The following is a 27,195-nucleotide window of genomic DNA, read 5'->3' on the forward strand; positions in this document are numbered from 1 at the left end:
GAAACAGTGTCAGACTTTATTTTGGGGGGCTCCAAAATCACTGCAGATGGTGACTGCAGCCATGAAAGTAAAAGACACTTACTCCTTGGAAGAAAAGTTATGACCAACCTAGATAGCATATTCAAAAGCAGAGACATTACTTTGCCGACTAAGGTCCATCTAGTCAAGGCTATGGTTTTTCCTGTGGTCATGTATGGATGTGAGAGTTGGACTGTGAAGAAGGCTGAGAGCCGAAGAATTGATGCTTTTGAACTGTGGTGTTGGAGAAGACCCTTGAGAGTCCCTTGGACTGCAAGGAGATCCAACCAGTCCATTCTAAAGGAGATCAGCCCTGGAATTTCTTTGAAAGGAATGATGCTAAAGCTGAAACTCCAGTACTTTGGCCATCTGATGCAAAGAGTTGACTCATTGGAAAAGACTCTGATGCTGGGAGGGATTAGGGGCAGAAGGAGAAGGGGACAACAGAGGATGAGATGGCTGGATGGCATTACTGACTCGATGGATGTCAGTCTGAGTGAACTCTGGGAGTTGGTGATGGACAGGGAGGCCTGGTGTGCTGCAATTCATGGGGTTGCAAAGAGTCGGACATGACTGAGCGACTGAACTGAACTGAACTGAGCCATGGTCTGGAAGAAGCACAAGCTGGAATCAAGATTGCCGGGAGAAATATCAATAACCTCGGATATGCAGATGACACCACCCTTATGGCAGAAAATGAAGAGGAACTAAAAAGCCTCTTGATGAAAGTGAAGAGAGTGAAAAGTTGGCTTAAAGCTCAACTTTCAGAAAATGAAGATCATGGCATCTGGCCCCATCACTTCATGGGAAATAGATGGGGAAACAGTGGAAACAGTGTCAGACTTTATTTTGAGTGGCTCCAAAACCACTGCAGATGGTGATGCAGCCATGAAATTAAAAGACGCTTACTCCTTGGAAGAAGAGTTATGACCAACCTAGATAGCATATTCAAAAGCACAATTACTTTGCCAACAAAGGTCCGTCTAGTCAAGGCTATGGTTTTTCCTGTGGTCATATATGGATGTGAGAGTTGGACTGTGAAGGAAGCTGAGCGCTGAAGAATTGATGCTTTTGAACTGTGGTGTTGGAGAAGACTCTTGAGAGTCCCTTGGACTGCAAGGAGATCCAACCAGTGCATTCTAAAGGAGATCAGTCCTGGGTGTTCTTTGGAAGGAATGATGCTAAAGCTGAAAGTCCAGTACTTTGGCTACCTCATGCAAAGAGTTGACTCATTGGAAAAGACTCTGATGCTGGGAGGGATTGGGGGTAGGAGGAGAAGGGGACAACAGAGGATGAGATGGCTGGATGGCATAACCGACTTGATGGACGTGAGTTTGAGTGAATTCCGGGAGACGGTGATGGACAGGGAGGCCTGGCGTGCTGCGATTCATGGAGTCACAAAGAGTTGGACACTACTGAGTGACTGACCTGAACTGAACCATGGTCTGGCACTGTTATAGGAGCTCCACATACAGTCAAATACAAGAAAGACAAGGTCTCTGACTCCATAGAACTTACATTCCAGTAGGGGAGACATAAACTAAGCAAATATACAAATGAATGTGTAGCGTAATTCCAGGCAAGAAAATAGATAATAGTAGGAAATTCTCTCTTAGATAAGATTATCACAGGAGATCTCTTTGAGGAATGACATTTGGGCATAAATGTAAACTAATTGAGATAATAAGACATATAAATATTGAAGAAAGGAAGTGTTCCAGGCAGAAGGCACAAGAGGACCAAACACAAACAGAGGGAATAAGATAGCATGTCCAAGGAACAAAGTGGCCAGTGCAGATGGAGCAGGCTTATCAAAGAGGACATTAGAAAAGACTGGCTAAATACACAAAGACCAGCGCTGTATCTTGAGAACAAAACAAGATGCTCAGAATAGAAGAGACACTTACAGAATGACAGTTACTGCCACCCCTGCTGTGGATAAACCACAACAGTCTGGATGCCACCAGGGCCACAAGGATAATTAGAGCTCCTGTCTATAGATCTCATTATGTTTAAAGATATAACTAACGAAGGCTAGTGGGAGTTAGTGATGTACTGTTTATTCAGGCAACATTTTCTGAGTACCTACTATGTACCCAAAGATCATAGTCTAGGAGCTGTCTAGAAGTACTAGTCTAGGAGCTGAGAGGAGAGAATGAGTCACTTGATGAAACCAGACTGTTTAAAGGCAAGTAGGAAGCTCCAAATGGCACCAACTCAGGCAAAGCCACTTGCCTCTGATTTCTCTTTCTCTCCAATAGGGCCTCTTGAGAGACAAGAACAACACTGGTCTAGAGTAGGCTGCACCTTATAAACAAGTGCTTTGGAAGCATGCCCACCACTGAGGCTCAGTAACCAGAGTAAAGCAGTATGGACTGCTTTCTGCCAGACAGCATAGGTAAAGAAATGTGCATGCTAGGCATCTTTGCTGAGAATTTCATGCAGTCTTCAAATCAGCTCCATAAGGTGATTGGAACTTCCTTATCTTCCCCATAAGGAGACTCCTAAGACCCAACAGAATCCTATCAAACAGGAGGAGTTCCCCCCTCACTGGTCCTAGGTTGCAAAGGAATTTTATACCTTTGGCCTTGTTGCTGCAGGATCATCAATATCTTTGAGATTTGGGCAGAATGTTTATCTATCTGACAAATGAGAAACTAAAGCTTGGAAAGTTTAACCAATTTACCCAGGGTCACAGAGTGCTCAAGAGATAAAATAGGACTCAATACAAAGTCTGTCTGATCCCAAGCCATTGGCAGTAATTTTTTCTTGGATCTCAAATGTGGAGTTCATGTTTGACTTTTTTTTTTAATGGCCAATCCAGCACAGAGCTATTTTTGATCATAGTAGCACCTGACATCTCTGCTTCTTCCATGGCACAGTCTTGTTCTTAATCTCCCTTAATCCTCCCAACAATGTTGGAAGTAATAAGAATAAGAATATTCTTAATATGAAGTGAAGTGAAGTCGCTCAGCCGTGTCTGACTCTTTGCGACCCCATGGACTGTAGCCTATCAGGTTCCTCTGTCCATGGGATTTTCCAGGCAAGAGTGCTACAGTGGATTGCCATTTCCTTCTCCAGGGGATCATCCCGACCCAGGAATCGAGCCCAGGTCTTCTGCATTGCAGGCAGACGCTTTACCATATGAGCCACCAGGGAAGATCTTATTAAGTAATAAGAATATTAGCTAGCACTTATTGAACACTGAGTATTTGCATTAATTTATACTTGCAACAACCCTGTGAGATAAGTATCATTCCTATTTCAAAGGTAAGAAAATTAAAGTCCAGAGAGATTAAGTAGTTTGCCAGAGATCACATAGCTAGTCAGGGGCAGAGCCAGGCAGTCTGATTCTGGAGCTCTTACCTTTAATCACTGTACTCTGTTGACAAAGCAGCTGTTACTTAGAGAGGTAAGTTACATAGCCCAGAAATGATGATCAGACTTGAGCCCAAGATCAAACTCCAGAATATTTCCACTGCTCCACACTGCTTTTCTCACTGGTAAGCAGAAGAAAGGAGAGACGCTGTTTAGAGACACCTCCATAGAGGCACAGAGTGATTTAAAGCTGCCAAGGAGCCCCCAGGGGATTTAATTTAAATGATGATCTGCCCTGCACAGTTGTGTGATATTCCCTCCCACTTACTTTCCTCAAATGTGGAAACTACATTGCTCCATGCACCCTCCCTAGCACGTAAATGCTTCACTAAGGAAGCTGAACTTTTCTGTACTGATCTGTGGTGTTCAGAAAGCTTCTTCCTTAAATGCTCTTATTCCAGGGACTTGTAAGGATGACTCAGAGAGGGAGAGGCTATAATAGAAAATTAATTATTTTATCTGAGATGGATCCTAGACCGAAGATCCAGAATTAGACTGGTAAAGGCCCTTCTACAAGGGCTATGGGGGCCCTTGAGCTGTTGCCAACCGGTCACTTAAAGGGAAGTCAGGAACTGGGCTTCCCAGCTGCCCTTCCTGTGACTTTCAGTATTCCTGGATGTGCCGCAGCACTGGGGGTGTGAGGTGTGCATCGGAGGGCTTATTTGCATGTATGCTGCTGTGGTTACTCTGTATGCGGCGGTGGGGGGAGCTGTGAGTGTGTGTGAAAGAGAGAGAGAAAGAAAGCGGGAGTCTGGGGGATGTGATCATGTTAATTTGTGTGTCACTATGTCTGTTCCTATCCAAATGTGTGTATATTTGGTGTGACTGTGTGTGTAGGGGCCTGAGGGTACTTGTGGATCTCTGGGTGTGATTTCTGAGTACCGTTAATCGGGAGAGGAATCTAGATATTTGGTTAGAAAATGATAAATGTCAGTTGGTTAGGATGATGGAAGCTGTTCCAGGGCAGGTGTTTTGATCCCGCTGTGATGTAGGAGAAGAAAAGGAAATGCAGGTTAAATCACTATCAAAACTTAAAATTTTTTCATCTTGAAATGGGGAAGATTATCTACTAGTAATAATAATGATGAAAGCAGTTAAAAAATGAACAATATTGTAGAACTAGTCATACTAGGTCCATTTAGAGAGTGCTTAGCTCTGTGCCCTCTTATATGTTTTAGCTGTGTTCTCAACACAGCTCTGTACTACCCTCACACCCATTTCATAGAAGAGGGAGCTGGGCTCAAGTAACTTGCCCAGGGCCGTGCTGTTGGAGGAGCAGAGCCAGGAAGAGAACGCTGGTCTGTCTGACTCCAGAGACTGAACTTTTCCTATCTGCACCAACGGCCACCCCCCAGCTCCAGCCAAGCCTCAGACCTGGCAGGGTGAGCCCCAGAATGTGAAGTGGAGGTAGGCTGAGCTGGCAGGCAGAACAGAGTGATACAGTGGGAGCAACTGAGTTCTAGGTTCAGCTGACTGTGCAACCTTAAGACAGTAGCTCTTCCTCCCTGGACCTCTGGATTCCCACCACTAAAATGACAGTTCGGATTCGTTGGTCTGATAGGTTCTTCTACTGTGTATGGGCCACAGGGCAGGGCTTGGGGGCGGCCCCCACCCCACCTGGGGAGTGTTGACCTGGACGAAGGCTCGAGGCAGGGGATGTGGGGCAGGGAAAGTGGGGGTGGGAGGCAGGAGAAGAAAGAAGATGTGTGTCTGCCTGGCCTATGACACTCTTCTTTCTTTCCCATATGCAGTGTGTGTGCCTGCTTGGCCCTCAGCTCCCAATCCCCCTCCTTCTGCTTCTTTGTCATGTACCTTCCTGGACTGCAGAGCTGAAAACTGTTTTCCTCAGAGGTTAAAGCGTCTGCCTGCAATGCAGGAGACCTGGGTTCAATCCCTGGGTCAGGAAGATCCCCTGGAGAAGGAAATGGCAACCCACTCCAGTATTCTTGCCTGGAGAATCCCATGGACGGAAGAGCCTGGTGGGCTATAGTCCATGGGGTCTCAAAGAGTCGGACACGACTGAGCGACCTCACTTTCGCTTTCAGACGCCTGTGAAGCTAGGGTTCCGGTGCAGATTATACTCTGCCAATAGCTAGACTTGTGTGAGGGCAACATGACAGAATGAAATGGAGGCCGTCTTCCCACTGCTCTGGTCGCTTCCTCCAGCCAGAGCAGACATGGAGTGTGGGGTCTGCAGCAGCATCTCAGAGCCCAGTGTCCACACCAGGGGTGCTGGGAGGCTGTAGTGGTGGCTCCCTGGCCCCAGCTTCGGGACGCCTGGATCATAAGGTCATGTGGTTCTTCAGCTCACACAGTGTGGGGACAGCATCCTGTTGGCTTGCTTTCCGTCGTGTGGCTGGAGGCCTTGCAGTGCTCTGGGAGACGCAGTCTACTCTTCCAGCAGTCCCGCTCTACCCATCCCCCACCCCCAGTCCCTGTCAACACCTTTTAAAATTCCCCAGTTCCCTATGTTGAATCTGTTTGTGCTTATAAAAGCCTGGATGCTTCCTTCTTCACGGAACCTGACCAGTCACCATGGTGCACTCCCACTCAGCCTCCAGAATCCGGCTCTTAGTCTCCACCCTAGGATGACTGACCTCCGCTGCCGGATTGACGCGGGCACCTCTCCTCTCGGCCAGAGCCACCCAACTCCTGCACAGTCACCCCTATCTTAGACTTTCCCACACGACAGTGAAATTTCCTGTTTCCTTTCTGTCATCCCCACTGGACTGTGACCCCCAGAGGTGGGGACTGGGTCTTCTCAGCCATGCATCTGAGTGTTTAGCAGAGAACCTGGCCTCTGGCAGGTACCCTGGGAGAATTTTATGGAATGAATGCAGAGAAGGTAGCAACTTGTCAGTTCAAAAGGATTTAGGAGAAACTGTAAGATTCATAGATTGAGAAAAAAAGCAATTTAACCTTCCCCTTTGGCAAATAGAAATTCACTTCTTATTAAGAGCTGTTATTAAGAGCAATGTACCTGGGGGAGCTCATGGCTGATGAGGGGCAGCTCTCAGATCAAGGGTCTCATTTCAGGTCTAATATCTGGGATCCCTTCATGGACCTGTCCTCCTGCTGGTGCCCAGGCTGCTCTGGAAGAATTTCGGAACTGATGGCCAGATTGATGAGGGAAAACAGCTCTGGCTTTTGAGGCAGAAAGTCCTGACTCTGCCACTCACTAGTACTGTGACCTTGGGCAAGTGACTGCACTGCCCGAGCTCAGTCCCCATCTGCAGAGTGGTGCTGATGACATCTACATGATAGGGTTGTTGTGAGGGGAAATGTGGTTTAGAAGAAGCACCTGTGACTGAGCCATCACCTGATACATGGTGGCTGGGATAAGATTTCAATGACTTGAGATTTCAGGCTTTTCCCTTTCTCATTGGGCAAACACGGTTCCCACCACTGACCTCTTGTTGGACTGTGGCTGAGGTCAAGGGGTCCCCGCATGTGGGTATGAGTGTGAGGCCTACAGTTCCGGATTCAGAACACAGGAAAAGGGTGGTCTGTTCATCGTAAGCGCTGACTGGATTCTGGTTCAGGACCTGTTCCCAGGTGGTTGGGAGTGACAGAGGAGCATCATGGGAAATGGCGCAGCAGGGAGGGTCATGCTTTGGAGGGGTGCCAACCTCAGTGTGAGTCCTGGCTCCCCACCTGACCCGCTCCCTGAAGTATTACCTGTGCTACCTCACCTCTCTGGACCTCATTTTCTTTATTTGCAAAGTGGAACTTACAGTGCTTCCCCCATAGTGCTGCTGGGAGCTCATTACAGATAGTTTATACCTGATCCTGGCATCTTGCCTGGCACAGTGAATAATGGCATCTATGCACCTGCTGCTTATGGGCATCAGTGAAGAAGGAGTTCACAGCATGGGCTTTGGCGTCAGATTAACTTGAGCTCAGTTCTCATCCATCTGAGAGCTGTGTGCCCTTAGCTGAGTCACTGCCTCTCTGAGTGCTGCTTCCTCTGACGGAGGAAGACAGTAATGGCACCCACCCTGGGGGTTTGCTATGAGGATAAGATGATGTCACACATGGAGACGACTCACTGGGGTGTTGGGCATCAGCAGATGCATGACAACTCTTAGCTGGAATGATAAACTTCCACGCCCAGCTGAGGCGAGGCAGGAGGGAATGAGAGGTTTGGCCCACTGGGAAAGGGACATTCTCTCCAGTTCCAGTTCATCTCAGCTGCTGGCATCTGTCTGCACTCTTGGCTGAGGGAAGACAACACAGCTTTCCCTCTGCCTTCTCATTGCTACTGCAGAGCTTTCCTCCCCAGAAAAGCAGGCACCTGCTTCCCCAGCCCTTTCCTGCTCCCTCCATTTTAAGTGTCTTTAAGTGTACAACTTATAAGTATATTCATAGGGTAGCCATCATCACTATCCATTTCCAGAACTTTTTCATCCAAACAAAAACTCTGTTGATGTTTAAGCACTATTTACACCTCCTCCCAGCCCTTAGTAACTTCTATTCTATTTTCTATCATTATGAGTTTGCCTATTCTAAATATAGACATAGAATTATACAGTATTTGTCTTTTTTGTTACAGGCTTATTTTACTTACCATAACATTTCAATGTTCATCCATGTTGCAGCAAGTATCAGAACTTCCATCCTTTTTATGGCTGAAAAATAGTCTACGACACTTAGAGACTACTCCATTCATCTGTTAACTGACGCTGGTTTGGCTCTTGTGAACAATGCTGCTGTGAACATTGGTGTACCAGTATTTGTTCGCATCCCTGTTTTCCGTTCTTTCTGGTATACACCTAGGTGCAGAATTGTGAGGCCATATGGTGGTTCTATATTTCATATTTTGAGGAACCACCAACACTTTTTCCACAGCAGCTGTACTGTTTTACACCCCCCCCCCCACCACAATATGTCTGCCTTCATAGTCTACACTCCACCAGCATGTGCACAGCTAACAGTCAGACAAACTGACATCGCTTATCAGCCAGGGACAAACGCTGCGAAGAGAAATGGAGCTGGGCAAAGGATCAGGATTGATGGGGCAAAGGGTGGGCAAGGGGCCTCTTTGAGGGAGTGAAGTTTAAGCCAAAACCTAGATGAAGTGATTGGAGAAGGAAATGGCAACCCACTCCAGTATTCTTGCCTGGAGAATCCCAGGGATGGGGGAGCCTAGTGGGCTGCCGTCTATGGGGTTGCACAGAGTCGGACACAGCTGAAGCGACTTAGCAGCAGCAGAGGAAGTGATGGAGTGAACAGGAAAGCAAGAAGTGTTCCAGATGGAAGGCACAGTACAAGCGAAGTCTCCGCAGCAGGAACATGTTCGGTGTGTCTGAGGAGCAGCCAGGAGCCGGGGTGACTGCTAAGCAGTGAGAGGGCAGGAAGCGGGAGGTCGGCAGAGGGAAGGCCCTGCAGGTGAGGAGTGTGGAGTGTATTCCAAATGAGATGAAAACCACTGGAGTTTTTTAAACAGGAGTATAGCATAATCCCAGGGACAGGGGAGCCTGGTGGGCTTTCGTCTATGGGGTCGCACAGAGTCGGACACAACTGAAGCGACTTAGCAGCAGCAGCAACAGCATAGTATAATCTGAGTTACATTTGTGAAAGTATCTCTCAGGTTGCTGAAGACCCAAGTAATAAGTAGTGGCTAAAGCTGGAAGGAGGGGCCAGTGGTGCTGGGGCTGTCATCCATGACAGAAGTGATGGGGACCAGACCAGGACGACAGACCCACAAACAGTGAAGACATCCAGTGACTTGGATGTGGGGCCAGAGAAAGGGCAGTCAAGGATGGCTTCTCAACTCTCCTTGCTTCCAGGCCTCTGCCCACAATGCCCTTCCCTCCCTTTGCTGGACAATTCCTACTCCCGCATCAGCTCACATGGCTCTCACCCCCCAGACTCGGCTCCCCTCCCCCCACCAGGCTGGGATGGGAGCCCCTCTTCTGTCTTCCCACAGTGATCCTGGTCTTCCAGCCCTGTACTCATCATACCTCTAAGAATGGCCTGTTCCTACATCCAGCCCCCAGTCTGGATCACGAGCACAGAGAGGGCAGAATTGCACGCTGTGCATTGCACTTCTAGGGCCAAGCACACTGTTCCATTTCAATATGAGAGTGTGAGAGAGAGAGCATTGCTCCACCTCAAGCATAGGCCTGGACTTTGTCTGAGCCATGCACAGACATGGCTCCCACAGCCAGCAGCTGGTGTGGGTCCTCCGAGAGCCGTGCCAGGCACACTGTGAAGACTGGAAGCCAAGCAGAGGGCGGGGACTCAATTCCCTGGAATCCTCCTGAGTGACCCATGGTCAGCGGCTCCCAGCTTCCAGGGAAACAGGTGGATGAAGGAAAGACACAGATCTTCGTGAGACGGAACCAGGGTGGGGAACGGCTGGGAAGTAGTTCAGCTTGGGTCAGGGCACAGGCCTGAAGTTCACGGCTTGGCTCGAGGCCATGCAGGCGGTGCTCTGCTATGTTCTATCTGCACGACTTTGAACCTTCACACAGCCTCTGTCCCCTAAAGCAGGGTAGGGATAGCATTCTAATTGTAGAGCTGTTGGGAAAAATCAAGTGTGTTAATAACTGTGAACAGCTGACAACAGGGTCTGGCATGTAGGGTGGCCTTAAGAAGCTGCCTTTATATTTTCACTTTTCTATCTCCTGCCAAGTTCTTCCTTATTCCTCCCTAACAGAATAGTTTGAGGGCTGGTAGTTACAAATGCCTCCTTCTCTTCCGCCTTTGATTTTGGTTCATGCCAAGATCTGAACCAGAGACGTGTGCCCTGAAGACACGGCAGAGATCGGGGTACTCCTGACCCTGCACAAGGTGAGTGCTGTCCCTGGTCTCCAGAAGGCTTGGGGGCTCAAGGAGACCAGGTATCCACCAGTCACCACCAGAGTAAGCGGGGGCGTCAGGATTCGAGTCCAAGTTAGTTTGTTCCAGTTCTATGGTTTCCCATCCCACGTGCTGCTGCCATGGGGTCTGTGATGTGATGGAGCATCGCTGAGCCCAGAGCGGGGGAGTTTTGTGACAAGCTCTTCTAGGATAGGGGAGAAGGCTGTTCCTGGCCTTGTCCTGTATGTACATAAAGGAAGGAAAAGAAAAGCAAGTGAATGAACTGTTTGCTCTCGAGGCTGACAATAGACTCTGGGGGTGAAGGATATGAAACATTACTGACTTAAAGCAGGACTATTCTCAGCATCTCCGTGCCTGCTGTTCTTACTTCTCTTGATGATGAACAAAAATCAAGAGAGGCCCTATGCCTCTATTCTTCCAGTGCCTGCTGACTTTCAGAAAGGGGTATCCCATGTCTTAGGGCCTTTGTCTATTCAAGGTTGTTACCAAGAGCTTCTAGAGTTAGAGCCAAGGGGGAGGAGGCGATGGTGAGCAGTAAGAGGACAGAGAGCCACTGGGGTGAGGACTTGGCCTTATGGGTAAAGAAGCTACTGCAGGTCCCAGATACTCAGGTGGCAGTGAACAGCTTCTTAGCCAATCCCTCTGGGTTGCCAGGCTGGGAAGCGGCCTGAGGTGCGGTCACTCACTCACTCAACTGGGGTACCCCTGGTCTTTGTGTTTGCTGTCAGCTCCAAGACACTGTTTGGGAAAAGGGACAAAGACAGAAAGGAGGACAAGATCAGATCCCAAAGAGTCCTCTCTGGAAGGGAGGAGGGAAACCTTCTCTCAAGGCTGGAGAGGGATGTGAGGGAGCTGAGCTTGGGGGCCGAGGGACTGGGTTCAATTCCTCCCCACTCCCTCTGTGTCCGGGGCCTCCCTGAACTTCAGCTGCCTAAGGAGTTCAAGGATGCACTGTGGTATCCACACCACCTATTTGCTTGTTGTGAGGATACAATGAGCCATGCAGAAATGTCTGAAACATCGTCGGTGCCCAGAGAACAGCCCCTTGCATCTTCCAGCTTGTAATGAACCAGGTGCCGAGAGAAGATGATACCCTGGAGAACCGTGGGGGTGTCAGAACAGGAATGACGTTATTGATCAACAGGACCCACGGTCATGCGCACTGCGGCACATCCCTTGTTTCAGCCTCACGATATCTAGATGCTGCTATCTCCATTTTATAGATGAGCAAACTGAAGGAGAGGCTGGAAACTTGTCTAGGGTCTCTCCCCTGGGAGTGCAATCCACAACCTAAATAGTATTAGGCGCAGCCCCTGCTACATTGTGCAGATGGAGGGACAGTCCCAGGGAAGGCAGCTCCTGTCCCCAGCCCTCCAGGGCAGGCAGAGTCAAGGCTTCACGTCCAAGGAAGGGGTCAGATGAACCTGAGTTTGGATCCTTGCTTGGTGACTTGCTTACTGTATGTCTCTGAGCAAGTTTCTCAGCGCTTAAGCTTCCTTTTCCTCGCCTGCAAAATGGAAATAATATTCACCACCTGGCCAGGTCATGGAGATTAAACCGAGCAACACGGGCTAACTGCCCAATACAGCATAGGTTCTTGTGAAATGGGCAGCCCCCTCCTGACCTCTGAAACAACTGTGCTGCCCACCATAAACTGCTGATCTGCTGCTGACTGAGGGGAGAAGTGTGTTCTCTTCCAAACTCGGAGACCCCCCTACATGCTGGAAGGTATCTGGAGCCACAAAACTGCAGTCTTCAAACTGCTCCCCGCACAGGCTGAGGGTGCACACCAGGTGGGTTTGCTCCCCACCGTACATGCAAAGGCACATTGTAGCCCAGATTTTGAGGAGGATTTCATGATATTCATTCTGTGTTGCCGCCAGAGAGAAATAAACCACGGCTCCTGGCTGCTGGGGAAGGGCTGTGCTTCTGCCAGGGGCTGGCTGTGCCTGGCACCAGCTCAGGCATGTACCAGAGTCGACTGTCAGTCGCAGGCAAATGTACACAAAAAAGCATTCCAGCACACACAGGCGCCAGCCATGCACGGAGCCGCCACAGCACGCAGCGCAGGGCCACTCACGCCCCTGCTGGCTTCCTCTGCCTCTTCCCTTTCTTCTCGCAGGACTCCCAGAGCCTCTGTCCCTGCATCTGTTTGTCGTGTGGCTTCCGAGTGTGTCTTCTGTCCTGGCTTCTTCAGCTCTCTTCCTCTGACTGTCTCTCTGTTTCGACCTGTCTCTCCGGGTTTCCTCTCTCTGACAGTCGACCCTCTCCTTGCATCTCTGTGTTTGACTCTTTCTTCCCTGCTTTGTCTGTATCGCTCCCTGTCTCCTGACACGGTCTCTCTCTGTTGCTGATTCTCTCTGAATCTTTGTTTTGCTCTCTGTTTCTTTGACTCTCTCTCTCCCTCTGTCTCCTTCTGTCTCTATGTCTGTCTGGATCTCTCTGTCTCTGTCTGTCTGTCTGACTCTGTCCATCCGTCTCTTTATCTCTCTGTCTCTTGTCTCTTTCTGTCTTTATATCCGTTTGTCTGTCTCTCGGTCTCTGTCTGTCTCCCTATCTCTGTCTGACTCTCTCTATGTCCATCTGTCTCTTTATCTCTCTGTCTCTCTCTGACTCTGGTTCCTGTCTCTTTCTGTCTCCATATCCGTCCATCTGTCTCTCTCTCTTGGTCTCCATCTGTCTCTATGTCTCTGTCTCCCTCTCTCTCTCTGGGTCTCTCTCTGTCTCTAACTCTTCCTGGCTCTGTCCTTCCCCACCTCTCTTTTTTTCTGTGACACTCTCCTGGAAATGCATCAAAGACTGAAGTGGCCGGATTTCAAGTGACAAACAGCACTACACACAGGATCCACCCCCCTCCCAACGCGGCTGCCTTCCTCCCCCACATCCCCCGTCACGAAGAGAAGCCTATTGTGTGGGGCCCAGGGAGTTCGAGTTGAAGGGCCCGGGGGTCTGCGCCTCTGACTGCTCTGAGCTACGTCCCCATTGGCTCTGAGCAGCCTGTGCTGAGCAAGGGCTGAGCGACAGGGGGAGGCTCTAGTCCATAAAAGGGGGGCCGAGGCACCAGAACTGCCATTCTGAGGGGCTTTGGCTGTGCTCTCAGCTGCCTCTTTGACACCTCCTTCTGAGCCGGAGTCAGGACAATCCCTGAGTCTTGGACCAGCCACCTGCTGCCACCACCCTCCGACCTGCTGGGCCTGAAGCTGCCCAGGGACAAAGAGGAACACAGGTAATATCCAGAGGGTGCTGCAACCCTCTCTTGGTTTTATTTATTTTTTTCTGATTCTCTGAACCTGGAGAAGGTGGGAGCTTGGGCTGGGGAATTTCAGATTTGGGTCTGACTGTCCGGCAGAGGTAGTAAGAGTTATGCAGTTAGTTTACAAAAGCCAGATCAGTTCGAGACAGACTGCTCTTTGGAATTTCCTTCTCTGTACAGCCCTGTCTTGAACAGGTGGGTTGCTCCCTCCCAAGAGGACCACCCCTAGGTTTTGTCTGCGGGATGCTTCTTCCTCTGGCAGGCTGCCTCCCCACAGTGCTGTCCATGTGAGAGCAGGATGCCCTGGGTGAGAGAAAAGAAAGGTTTAGCTCATCAGGGTAATTTTAAAGGTCAGTGATTCTCGCTGGACTTACAGAACAAGAGCTTGGGGACATTAATGAGATGTCAGAGCTCTAGCATTTACCATGTATCACGTACATCAATGTACAACCAAGTTCAGCCTTTTCATTCTCTTTGGATCGTGTTTAATTGCTGACAGGGTGCTGGCTTGAGTGGCTTCCTATGATGTGATTTTACACAGAAGTGAAGTTTGGGGTTGTTTTGCTGGAAGGGAACAGGCAGAGAGAAGGACAGCATGCCAGGAGACATAGGCTTAGCAGGATACTTCTTGTCAGTCTTACTTTGAGAGGACTTGTTGCTTTCTTGTAAATTATAGGCAGAGGAGTCAAGGCTAGGTGGGGAGGAAACTCGGATGGGAAAGACATTTGCTCTGGTAAAATACATCTGCATTGAAAGAAAGTATTATTGAATCTCAAAGTTTGACTCGCAAAAAAGGCTGGTGAGCTTTGGGGATGGGGCGGGGGTCGGGGGAACCTGCTGATGACTCCCAGATTGAATAGTAAATTCTGTGACCTCAGACTTTTTACTGGGTGTCCTTTTTGTAGAATCCCTCCAAGCTTTACAAACATTCCTTAATTAAACCTCCACGCTTCCCAAGAGAAACAACTTCTTCAGGTTATTGGATCTGATTTCAGTTCCCTTCCCACAGACCAAAAGTCTTCATTACCATTTTTTTTTTTCCCAAGGGTTGGGAAAATATACAAGTCTTGTCTTTCTAATTTGACAGGCTTTCCAGTGAAGATCTGTTGCCAAACGTTACAGAATGTCAATGCTCTTCTCTGCATCTTCTCCCCCGGTACCCCTGTGGCGCCGCTGCACCTTCCATCTCTTTTCCCTCACCTTCTCCCCCCCTAGTCCCACCCCACCTTGTCTTTTGTTCTATTTTTACAGGTCATTTATCTCCAGGCTTTGAGATCTGCGTGGGGGAGCTGTTGCAGCAGCCCTAGCCGGGTGAGCTGTGCTGCCTGGGGGAGGTTGCTGAAGGGATCTCAAGCCCACTGCTTTGCCCCAGAGGAGCTAGAGGTGTGATGGGTGGCAGGTGAATCCCATGTTTCCACTACAGCTGGAAGGGGATACCACAGAGACTTCTTAGCAGAATCTAGCACGTTTTTCAGTAGAGCGGGCAAAGGGACCAGCTCTGAGGCTTGTCCCCGTAAGCATATGGAGAGGAATTAGGGTCTTGAGGAGCCAGGAATTTTTCATTTGACATCTAAATGAGCATCTCACAACACCCGAGACAGTGTTGGGTTCAAGTCCCAGATCCACCACTCATGACTGGGCACAGTAGCGCTCCCTACTGAGCAACTGTCCCTCTGAGCAATATGGATAGTAATTCTACCTCCTGAGGTTATTGTGAGATTCTCATGGGATAGAGACAGTAAGATGCCTGGCATTTAGTAGGTACTCAGTAAATGGTAGTGTGACTCCTCAAGCTTTCACTATGCAAAGTGTCAGAAATGGAGCTATCCCCTCCCCCCAGCCTATCATCCCACTTCATCAGGCTGTGCACTGCAGCCAGGAAATACGATGTAGTGTCTAATACTTCTGTCTGTGCGGCTGGCACTCCTCTCCCTGCCCCCTCCCTTCTCTCCACACCAACAGAAGACTTTTTGTCTTCAGCTCCTGCCTCAGGCTTGAAGTGTCTTCTTGATTGATCCTCTCTCCCGCCCCACCCACTGCCCACCTCTTGGGTCATTCTTGCACAATTATTGTATTTATTAGATGTCTTCCATCTTCTAAGCGGGATCAATAGTTGGTGATTTGATTCCATCGCATGTCTGAGAAAGTGCAGTCAGCTAGCTGATATCTTTCACCGTTTTCCCTCATCCCAGCCCATAAATGTTGGCTAATCTCACTGGATCTGACAAAGGGCTAAAACGATTTCACTGCGACAGAGTTGGCCTTTGTGACAGACAGTAAACATCGGTGGAGACACTCAGGTAAGCCCAGGATCAGGCCCTGGAGATGGAGAAGTGTCCCTGGCTACTATGAAGTTAGATGTCATTAATCCCTCCAGCCTGGGTCCAGATGGATGCTCCTGGGGGCAGGGCAATGGCCCAGGGCCATGAAGCACATCTCTTGGCTCAGGAGGCCTCTTCCTGGATCTTTTCAGCCATCCCCCTGGCCGGAGTGGTTACGGCAGGCCACAGGCTTGCTCACCAGCGGCAATGTGTTCATCAGCATTGGGTCCCATGGCCTATTACTGGACAGTTTGATTTAACCTGACAAGAGCTTGCAGAGCAATCATTGTGTGATTGGACCTTTGGTCCACTGGCCACTGGAAATACGGGGCAGAACAGAGGGTTGAGGGAGAAGGGAATTGGTGTTTGTGATTCACATAGGAGGTTAACCTCCTGATCAAGGTCCACTTGCTCTCTACTTTCTCTCCATCCCACCTCTGGTCCCCTCTCCTCCGCCTTTCTCTTCTTTGTACCTTCTCCCTCTCATTCCTGTTCACCCTCTCCCCATCTCTGCGTCTCCTCGGTATTTTCTTTTCCCTCGTGGCCTGTCATCTTACTCTCTGCTTTTCTAGACTCTTCATCTCTTTCTCTCCATATGCAACCCTTGGCCACTCACCTTACTTCTCATCCTCTCTTCCCTCTGTCTGTCTTTTCACCTCCATCTCTCTGTCCACCCTCCACTGCTTTTCTCCCCATCTCTTAATTGCATCCGCTAACAAAGGGTCGGAATTCCATAGGAATCCTGCTCTCAAAAAGCATTCTTTCAAAACTGTACTTAATGATCCAGTCATGACCGTGGTTTTCAGGGTGGTCCCCCTGTCCAGTCTCTAGGTTGATGATCCATTCTTTGTTAATGACTCTAAGGGCCTAACAAAAGTGCTGTTTTCCAGTGTGGGGTGAGGGGTGTGATTCCATTAGCCAGCCCACTGGAGACTCACAAAGGTGAGCTTTATGTATTTTCGAGTGGGGTCAAACTCCTGAAACAGTCTGGTCTTCAGGTCATGATCATGCCTAGAGTTCAGGTAGTTTGTGGAGCAGAGTCTCAGGCTGGTGCTAAGCGAGCCTGCGCCCTGTGGCCTGGCCTCTTGGCCCAGTCATTTTGCTTCTCCAAGCCTCTGTTTTCCCACCGAGTAGATGGGCTAATAGTGCCCAGGCTACCAGATCCTGCTACAGGATGTTGTTGTTGAGATACAGGCCCTTGCTGGGCCTTCAGAAGGGCATGAGGAGGACTCAGAGTCCTATCTCAGCTACACACCTGCTTGGGCCTTGGGGTGGGGGGTGAGGGGACTCTGTCACATGGTCCTCCCTCTTCCACCAGGAACCTGAGCCTATAACACTAGCACCGCCCTGGAGGGTCCATGGGAGTCTGGGGTCTAGCCCACACTGGCAGCACACCGCTTGCTAGAGTCGGGGCCTGGGTGTGGGAGGCTCCAATTCTGTCTCCATTTCCCTGCTGACTCATGATGTGACCTTAAACAAGTGACTTCATTTCTACCTTTTCCCATTTCCTCTTCTATCAAATAGGGATAATCATATGCGATAAAGTGCTCAGAGAGATAATTGTGATGTTAAATCAAGCCATTATTATTCCTTGCTGGCTTTTTAAATGAAAATGCTCGCTGCTCCTCAGAGCCCTCTAACTATAAGGTAGAAATATTGAGAGGGGAGAAGAGGGCAAGCGGTCCCTTCCCTTTGAAGGAACTCTGGGCCCTTGGTGAGGAAAGATCTATGGTGCGCTGGCCTTTACTGGGACCGTCCAGGGGTCCGAATGGAGCCATGACGGGCAGCAATACACAACCCACTGATGGATGAGAAGACAGGGGCTTGGAGAAGGGGGTGATTCGTCTCTGATTTCCCCAAGAAAATCAGCTTCAAAACTATTAGAATAATTAGAATTATAAAAGGGCTATAAAATAATGAAAGCAGGGGCCTGCAAGCTTTTTCTGTCTGGTGCCTGCTTCAGTGCTCAGACGTGCTTTTGTGACAAGACACTAAACAAACGGGATGGTGTATGCTCAGGGTTCTCCAGAGAAATAGAAATGGTGCGATGTGTACATATAGAGAGATTCATTAGGAGTGGATCATGCGATTATGGAGGCTGACGAGCCCAAAATGTCCTTTTCCCCTAGGAGAGAGTCTCCCTTCTCCCCCGCCAGCCCCTGCATTCCTGGCTGGGCTGCCACAATATGCCTCGAGCTGGTGGCTGAGGAAATGCTTCCTAAACTAGCCAGTGCAGAGGTTTTCCATTGGGAAGCCCGTCGGAGGCTCCTTCAGCACAGACTCCGCAAGCCCCCCACCTCGGCCCCCTCCCCGGGGTCTGTGCGCTGACTCGCTGCCCTTCAAGCTCATTCAGCAGACTCACTTCTGCGTCTCACACAGAGTTGAACAGCAAAGTTCCTTTTCTCCTGACTCCTCCCAAGTCAGGGATGAGCCAGCAGGGCTATCTCTGATGTATGACTTCCAAGCTAATCCTCACAGCAAAGGCGAAAAGGCTCCCCGGGGGACTCAACTGACGTTACTCAATAATTTGTTTATCCAACACAAGGAAGGAGGCAGGATTGTTTAGGAAAACCTCAGGGCTGATGTGTTGCTGTTAGACACCAGAGAGATCCATTCGGAGGGCTAACTCTTCCCCCTTACAAGCCAAGGAAACCTGGGTATGGAACTTCTCTCCCAGCCTCAGTCTTGCCCCACATACAGTGGGTATGCCAGCATGAGTGTTGCGGGGGTGAGATTAACACGTGTAAAGTGGTAACACACAGCCTGGCACTGAGCAGGCTCTGTTATTGGATTGATGTGACATGAACACAGAGCTCTCAACCCATCAGTACATAGTAAGGTCTCTACACATGGCAGTTAATGCGTTCAGCACCTTTTTTTGGTTTGTTTCTCCCTTGTTCTAGGTCCTATGGTATTACCCCTTTTTGCCTTTTTCGTTTCCATCTCCTGTAGCCCAGGTGAAGCTGGAATGGATCGTTCATACTCCCCGTTTGCTCCTCTGCCCCCATCCGCTCTTTCTGTGTCTTCCCCTCGACAGCCTCTCTCTCTCTCCTCTGCTTCTCTGTGTCTCTGCTTTAGTTGCTTCCCTCTCTCTCTCCCTGTTCTGTCTTCGACTGGTTTTCACTTCCTCCCTGTCCCCTCCTTCCCTTACTTCACTCCCTTGGTCTGATTCCCCTACTTTCTCTCTCCCCTTTCCTCTCTGCCTCTTCTCTTCCCTGGGCCTGCCCCCACCTCTCCCCATGGTTTCATTAACAGCTGCTGAATTTCTTTAGCAGGTATTGGCTTCAGCCGTCCTGTGGACCCAGGGGGTTTCTCTGGGGGCACAGAAGAGTGAGTCAGAAAAATTCAAACTGGGTTTCTGAGAGATCCAGGGTTGCCCGTTATTCATTCTACACATGTGCTCGTGTTCCTATTCTAGCTCTGCATTCGGCGCAGGGGACATCATCCGTTCGTTCATTCATTTAACGATCTAACTTCCTTAGTTTTCCCATCACATTAGAATGAAATGCAAGCTGCACCTTGGCCTGCAAGGGCTGACGCCATGTGGCCTCTGCCCGCATCTCCTCTCTCCTCCCTTATGCTGTTCCTTGTCATCCTCACACACAGCCTCTCTCACCTGAGGGGCTCTGCACTTACAGAGGCCGCCCTGGCAGGGAACTCAGAAGGAGGCAGTTGCGTGATACATGGAGTACTGTGAGCAGTCAGAGAGGCCTCATCTAGACAGACTTCCTGAAGGAGGTAACTAAGATTGAGTTTTAAAGAACAATGAGAGGCAGGCAGGTCAGAGGGAGATGGGAGGGCAGAGGTGGTGATGAAGGTGCTCCATGTGCAAAAGCTTGGGGCACAGGGCACAGAGGGCATTTCTTGTAGAACTGCAGGTGATATGGTCAGGCCCAGGTCAGACGGAGCTCACGCCCAGCCTGCCTGCGTGTCCTTGCTGGGGTTCCTTGCTTAGACAATGTGACCTCTCTGTGCTTCTACTTCCTCACTGTAGAATGGGGAGAATATCAGTCCCAGCCTTAGAGGGTTGTTATGAGCACCCCTTATACTGAGACACATACAGGACTCAGCAGAGGGCCCAGTACATGCTAAGCCGGTCAACGGCAGCTCTCCTGGGCAGGAAAGCCCTGGACAGCCTGGCTAAGGGGCAGGTCCTCTCAAAGGTGATGGAGAAGCCAAACGCAGGGCAGGGTGCAGTCAGACTGGATTCAGAATTGTCCTCTGGTTGCTTGTGCAGGGTTCTTGGGGGGCAAGATTAGAGGCAGTTCTGGAAGCAGGAGGAAGGAGCTGGAGGCTGGGGTGCCTTGAAGGAGCTGGGGCCATAGCTGGTGGTTAGGAAGGTGGGCTCTGGGGCCAAGACTGCCTGGGTGCAAATTCCAGCTTTTCTGCTAACTAGCTCTAAAGTCTTTGCGGGCATCTTAATTCAGTTTTCTCATCTGTGAAGTGGGCATGACAATAGTACCCACCCCGCACAGTTGCTGTGAGTATAAATGAGTTCATTCATGAAAGTTACTCATAACATCATGAGTGCTCACCAACCATCAGATTGGCTAGAATGATCATTGCTACATATAAAGGAAATGGATGAAAGGAAGGGATACTGTCACTGAATTTGCGTGGGATGGTGAGATCTCAAATCCAGTTTCCTACTGTAGCCACTGAGCAGGAAGCTTCCAGCAAGGAGTGAGAGGGTGGTGCTGCTGCCCGTCCCCAGTGGATGAGCAAGACCTTGCTAATCTTGTACCAGGCCAGCCCAGCCATCGCTGATAGGAGGAAAACATGAGCTGCTGCTTTATATCTGCACATAAATAGCACAGCTCACTGACCTGGAACCCAAATCCGCTCAGCAGTTGATAGAGCATGAGGAAAACTCAAGGAAGGAGAGAGAGGCATGGGGTGGACACAGGCCCACCTATGTGAGGTTTATTCTCTGAGCTTATGTACCTGGGAGAACAGAACTAGCCCAGCCTCAAGAGAGGCAGATGAGCCTGAGTTCTCACCTTTGATCGCTGGTGGCCTCGGGAGATTTGCTAAGCCTCTCTGAGCACCAACTTTCTCATTTACAAAGTGGGGATAAGAAGGCCCACCTCTTACACTTGGCAGGTGGGTTAGTAATAATACACAAGTAAAAGCCTTATGCATGGGGCCCTCTGGACCTCGTGGAGGGTTCAGCTGTTAATAAATCAAAATGATTCCAGAAACTGTAGTCATTACAAGCACACATGTGGTGAGTCAAAGAGAATGGGCCTTCACCCCACTTTCACCACTCACTGGAGGGCACGGGGAACTCACAGAACTGGAAGTGTCCTTCTCCCTGGGCATGGACAGATGAGACAACAGACGTAGCGGCTCAGTCAAGGCCTGAAGCACAGGAGGGGCTCCATCGATGGTGGCCCAGCTCCTTGTCAGGCATGCTTTAGAGGGAAACCTCCTATGTGCTCTGAGACCAGCTCTGGGCTATGACATGGAGCCCTGGAGCTACAGGTAGAATCTTATAACTCCCCCTCATCACCTGAGCAAACAGGGCAATGTGCAGGAGGATCTGGGGGATGGAGCAGGGAGGGAGGAGATAGCTGTCTCTGAGAGCAGTGATGGAGGCAGCAGATTACAGGGACCAGGCTGGAGGGAGTGTTGCAGCCCTGCCCATGTCCAGCTCTGTGCTCCTACTTGGCAGCTTTGCATCTTGATATTTGGTTTATAAGGAGTTAACTATGAAAGGAACAGCCTTTAATAGACTCTTTGTGAAGCATTAATTCGTCTGCTTAGGATTTATTGAGGGCCTGCTCTCTGCTGGTCAGAGATGTGCACGCTGGGTTATAGTGGGGAACATGCCAGTTAAGGTCTGTGCCTGCAGGGAGCTAATATTCTAGGGGAGAGACGTAATAAACAATGACAAGCATCGAACAGTAGGATAGTCTGAGATGGTGAATGTTCCGATGAAAACAAAAGCACAGGAATGCAAGAGAAACCAGGAAGCCGTGCTAACCCCTGGGGTCAGCAAACACCTCCCAGGTGGTGTGACACTGAATTCATCTAGTTACAAGGAGTGAGCCAGGTGAAAATCTGAGGCCACAGTACCACAGATGGAGAAACAGGGAGTTCAAAGGCCCTGAGGTAGGGGCAAGCCTGGCATACTTGGGGAACACAGAGAAAGTACTTTGGAGATGAAAACAAGTCACAGCTCGTGCCTTCATGGAACCAAATTTTAAAGACTCACATGGGTAGTTACCGAGAAGTGGACTAGTTTAGAGGAGGAGGCACAAATCTCTGGAAAAACACAAGGAGGAACATCCCTTCCACCTAAGAGATCAGAGAAAGCTGCCCGGAGGAGGTGACATCTACTCTAGGACCAAAATGACAGAAAACAGAAGAGGAGAGGAGGGTTTTCTAGGAAGAGGATTTTCTAGGAGGATTCTCTGGCCCCAGCATGTGCAAAGGGCCAGAGGTGGGACAGGTGCCACTCCATTCATTAGGGGGTTTGCTAGTAGCTGAATATGGTCAGAATACAGAGTTGAAGAGCTGGCTACAGGGTTAGAATTGAGGGTGTCTCTGAAAATGAGTACTTCCCTGGTGGCTCAGACGGTAAAGCGTCTGCCTACAATGTGGGAGACCTGGGTTCAACCCCTGGGTTGGGAAGATCTCCTGGAGAAGGAAATGGCAATCCATTCCAGTATTCCCTGGAAAATCCCATGGATGGAGGAGACTGGTAGGCTACAGTCCTTGGGGTCACAAAGAGTCAGACACGACTAAATGACTTCACTTTTCTGACATTTAGGAGAAGGGCCCAGCCTGACCCAATCCAATGGTTCTGATCCCAGACCTGATATACCGAGAAGGGCATTTCAAGGTGGGCAGGAGGGATCAGCAAAGGAGTGGAGGCAGGGGGGGCCAGCACGATCGGTGAAGGTGGAGCCATGGCTGGGGCAAGGAGGAGTGCTGGCATGGGGAATGTCCACAGCAGAAAGGACTGGGCTGGGGCCAGCCTGGGGAACAGGGGACACAGGCAGGGGGTAGAAGCTTCAGAGAATGCAGAGAAACAGATAACCACATCTTCTGGCTTGGTGAGTGGTCAGAGTGGGTTTGATTTTTGTCCGCTTCCTAGCTGTGTAAGCAATCACTTGCCCTCTCTGAGCCTCCACTTTCCTATCTAACGGTACAATCCACATTAGGAACTATTGGGCAGATTGAATGTGAGCATATAGGAAAGCTCCCAGTACACTGCTGGCGTTCAGCATGTTAGTTCCCTTCCTTGACCGCTGGCCTTGGGCACCCACTGCTCCTCCATAGGCCTGTTTTCTTGGCTGTAGAATGGGAACAAGAACGGTTGCCTTGCAGTGCAGTGCTGCCAGCAAGAGTTGGCTTTGCAGGCTAAGGACACACTGCACAGAGTAGGCGATCACAGATTTCCTTTCCTCTTTCTCCCTCTCCAGCAGGAAGAGCCAAGACAGAATGGCGTGGCAAGGGCTGGTCCTGGCTGCTTGTCTGCTCGCACTCCCCTCCGTCACAGCGGACTGCCTGGCCCAGTGCTCCTTGTGTGCTGTGAAGACCCAGGATGGGCCCCAACCCATCAACCCCCTGGTGAGTTTCAGGCAAGGCTCCTCAGTGCCAGAGTGCATGGAAGGGGCAGTCTGTGTGTGGAGCCCAGAGAGGGAAGGTAGCAGGCCTGGGCAGCTGTGAGCCTGTTCTGTAGACTCCTCCCAGACTGTGCAGAGCACGTCCTGCCCTGTGGTAGGTCTGGGCAGCTAGGGATGGCTGTTTTCCAGACTCCTGTTCCCTCCCCAGACCTTACCGCCATAGGCTCACTCAGGTCTGGGACGAAAGCTCAGATTTCCAGGGAGCCTGTTGCCTGATAGCAAGGAATGTCATTTATGAGGTGGTGTTGACTTTGGGTATTGGCAACCCAAGATGAACTTTTCAGGGCTTCTTACAACCAGGCTGATGGGCACTCCCAAATATAGTCAATTTCATGGAAGGAGCTCTTTGCACCACCACTTGGCTGGCCTTGCTGGCTATACTTTGAATCAAGCTCCTCCCTGTGCCTCTCCCACGACAGCAGACAGCTGTAATAAAGGTTCAAGGGTGTGGTGGACAGAACATGGGCTTTGGTTCTGCCAATTTCTAGTTCCGTGACCCTGGAACCCCCTCTCTGATCCTCAGTTTCCTTGCATGCAAAATGGGAGTGATTCCATGAGCTGATGATGCAAAGTATTAACGCTGGCCACTCTCCGCTGAGAGGCACACAGCACACCACGTGCTGCCCATGTATTGGTTTGATCTCAGAAGTGCCCAGTGCTTAGGTATGATGACTCATGGCATTAGAACGTGGGTGCAAGTTCTAGTACTGTCTAGTATTGTCATTGTTGTCACTGTCATTATCAACACCATCGTCATCATGTTTGACTCCTCCCTGCTTTTATGAAGTATATACTGTCATCCCAGGGTTAGTGAACCCTTAACTCCTCACACGTGTTCTTTCCACCATTCTGCATTGCTTCTTTTCTCTGTGTAAAGTGTGTGCAGCATTCTTTATACCCAGGAAAGGTTGGGGGAGCCAACTAGTCCCTCTGGAGTCAGAAGCAGAAGATTATGGGTGAGCCCAGGAGAGCACTATGGCAAGATTTTCCTTCCAACTTTGACAGTGTCATCTGTAGCCATGGGCCCTTGAAAAAGCTGTTTCATCTTTCCTCGTCCTCCACATGGGCATAAAGTCACTTACCTTTAGGCACCATTGGGAGCATGAAAGTGGGTAGCCTGGGACTTAGTAATGGTTTTTTAATTTTCTCAGACACTGGACTGGGGACTGTCTGGGGCAGGAGGTTGTGGCTTGACAGTTTGATGGAGGTGGCATTACCACTGTGGTCTTCTGGGGTCTCTTGCAGGTTTGCTCCCTGGAATGCCAGGCCGCCCTGCAGCCTGCTCAGGAGTGGGAGAGGTGCCAGGGCCTTCTGTCTTTCCTCACTCCCTTCACCGTTGGGCTCAATGGCAAGGAAGACTTGAAGAGCAAGGCAGTTTTGGAAGAGTCTAGCAGTGAGCCGGCCAAGCACATCAGGCCCTACTTGAAGGAACTAGAGAAAAACAGATTCCTTCTCAGCACCCCAGCAGAGGAGAACACTCTGAGCAGCAGCCTGGCGGAGAAGCTCAGGGGTCTCTCTGGCAGGTTGGGGGAGGATGCAGAGTATGAGTTGATGGGGGATGCTCAGCTGAACGATGGTGCCCTGGAGGCTGAAGCGAGGGATTCCAATGAGGAGGAACCCAAGGAGCAGGTCAAACGTTATGGGGGCTTTTTGCGCAAATACCCCAAGAGGAGCTCAGAGGTGACTGGGAAGGGGGCTGGGGAAGGGGAGGGGGGTGAGATGGGCCATGAGGACCTGTACAAGCGCTACGGGGGATTCTTACGGCGCATCCGTCCCAAGCTCAAGTGGGACAACCAGAAGCGCTATGGTGGCTTCCTCCGGCGTCAGTTCAAGGTGGTCACTCGGTCTCAGGAAGACCCCAGTGCCTATTACGAAGAGCTTTTTGATGTGTAAACACCTCCCCATCATGGAGTTGAGTCAGGAGCTTCCCATAATGCCCTGGAGATTGGAGTGAACTCATTCATCCGCCCTTGTGGTCCCCATCCCCATGCTCAGTTAAGCATTGTCTACAAGACTTCTAAACCTAGTCTGCCTCTCTTCTGCCCAGATACAGTGTTTGTCCAGGTCAGTGAGGAAGGAGGAGAAAGGTTTCCCTCTCCAGTAGGCTTAGTGCTTGGCTTCAGCCCTACGTCTCTAAAACTACCACCACCAGCAGCTTTGCTATCAATTCCCTTTATATGACTCCCCAATCCCAGGAATCCAGACTGACCTCTTGATCCCTCTGGATCTATGATCAAGTATTCTGATCAATGCCCTTCAAAAGAAAAATGAACATTCCCCTCCCATGCAGATAAATAGATATATCAATATCTATCTATACAGATAGATAGCATAAAACATATAAAAGGTAGAAATTTATAAATTTTTTTAAAAGGTAGAAATTTAAAACAAAATAGATATATAAAAATCCTAACAGTTTATTCTCAAACCTCAAAAACTCTCCCCACTATGGAGACCACGCTTTAGGCAAAAAGCTCAAACGCTGCTTTTTATTGGAGCAGGAATTCCTACGCTACAGAGTTCGGTCTCCCAGTGGGTTAAATGTTCTGTCAGCGTACTCTGAGTTTGCGTTGTTTAGAAACACACCTTTTGAAGAACCTGGTTCCTGGACTCCAGTCCGTGTTGATACCCTGGACAGCACCCAACTTCTCATAGGAGAGGACGGGAGGGAAAAATTTCTTTCCAAAATGGTTAATGAGAGCCGCTCGCCTGCTGAATGCTGAAACAATCAAGCAGGAGTGAGACAAACCAATTTGTTCTGTGCAACAGATTCAAAATGTGGACCAGTTCCCTCAGCCCTCATTAAACTAATTAAACTGATTGGTATCACACTCCAACCCCAGGATGAACTGACGCTGAGTCAAGTTGATGAGGTTAAGCACAGCCATGTTCTTGAGCAGCTGAATCCGCCGCCAAGAGTCCAAGCCATCTGGCCAAACATATGCATTGGGCCTTGGGTAAGGGAATCCAGAGCAACAGCTAGAAAGAGGAAAAGGCCCTCTTTAGCTCCCATGGCGATTCTTTCCTCTTAATGTCTCAAAATAAAACTAGAAAGAGGAATGAAATGATTAAGTGCTTGAGGCCAAATGAGTTGATTCAAATAACCCAGAAGCAGAGGAAGCGAACTTAACCTAAGTCCTCTCCTCTCCTCTCCTCTCTCTCTCCCTGTCTCTCTGCCTTTCTCTGTCTCTGTCTGTCTCTCAAACCTCTCTCTCTCTCTTCACTGTCCTTAGGCATTGTGGTTTGGTTTGTGGATCCAGGAGGCTGGTCTAGATGGGGAGGAAATGAACTTGACTTTGGTTATTTTGTATAAGATGCTACTGAGCACACTTCTTCATGCACAACCCTCAGGCCTCTCATGATGTTCTGAAATGTATAGATTGTTTTAGAATTATTTTGCGTGCTTTTCAACATCCCATTTTTTCAACTTACTTGGAATTTCCTTAGTTCTTAACAGGCTTGTGTTATTTCCAACTCCTCCAGTACAATAAATTAAAAAAAGATGCTGATAACTTGGGCTCCGTGTGTGTGTGTACCTTAGTCCTCAAGAGTGATAAGATCCTTTTCAGAAAAGACTGCTGGGGAAAGGGGGAAAAAAAAAAAAAAATATATATATATATATATATATATATATATATATACACACACATATACATATTCAAGTTGAAGAACTAAATGTAGGAGAACAGAAAGAGCACAAACTTCAGACTATCCTAGTCCTAGTTTTGAAATCTGTTTGAACTTAGGTAAGTCACATTACCTCTCT

At 49.5% G+C, this 27,195-nt stretch overlaps 1 protein-coding gene across 4 annotated transcripts; it reads left to right on the plus strand.

Annotated features, from left to right (window-relative positions):
• Positions 1 to 13,266: 13,266 nt before the first annotated feature.
• Positions 13,267 to 26,938, plus strand: PDYN (prodynorphin). 4 transcript variants are annotated; one of them, XM_060396830.1, is made up of 5 exons: positions 13,267 to 13,447; positions 14,726 to 14,785; positions 15,667 to 15,774; positions 23,226 to 23,373; positions 24,675 to 26,938. In XM_060396830.1, the coding sequence occupies exons 4-5, from the start codon at positions 23,245 to 23,247 to the stop codon at positions 25,320 to 25,322; spliced, it is 777 nt and encodes a 258-aa protein (XP_060252813.1). In that variant the 5' UTR covers positions 13,267 to 13,447; positions 14,726 to 14,785; positions 15,667 to 15,774; positions 23,226 to 23,244; the 3' UTR covers positions 25,323 to 26,938. The 4 variants fall into 4 exon arrangements, with proteins under 4 accessions (XP_060252813.1, XP_042085536.1, XP_060252814.1 ...); XM_042229602.2 differs by lacking the exons at positions 14,726 to 14,785; positions 15,667 to 15,774; XM_060396831.1 differs by lacking the exons at positions 14,726 to 14,785; positions 15,667 to 15,774 and having other exon boundaries at positions 23,229 to 23,373.
• Positions 26,939 to 27,195: the final 257 nt, after the last annotated feature.

The sequence above is a fragment of the Ovis aries genome, chromosome 13 (genome assembly GCF_016772045.2).
Source record: "Ovis aries strain OAR_USU_Benz2616 breed Rambouillet chromosome 13, ARS-UI_Ramb_v3.0, whole genome shotgun sequence".
NCBI classification, from domain to species: Eukaryota; Metazoa; Chordata; class Mammalia; order Artiodactyla; family Bovidae; genus Ovis; species Ovis aries.

What these genes read in the sequence shown, in the direction of transcription:
- PDYN (XM_060396830.1), top strand. Translation starts at nt 23,245, where the DNA reads ATGGCGTGGCAAGGGCTGGTCCTGGCTGCTTGTCTGCTCGCACTCCCC. An exon ending in CCCAACCCATCAACCCCCTG is followed by an intron (nt 23,374 to 24,674) that starts GTGAGTTTCAGG and finishes GGTCTCTTGCAG; the next exon opens with GTTTGCTCCCTGGAATGCCA.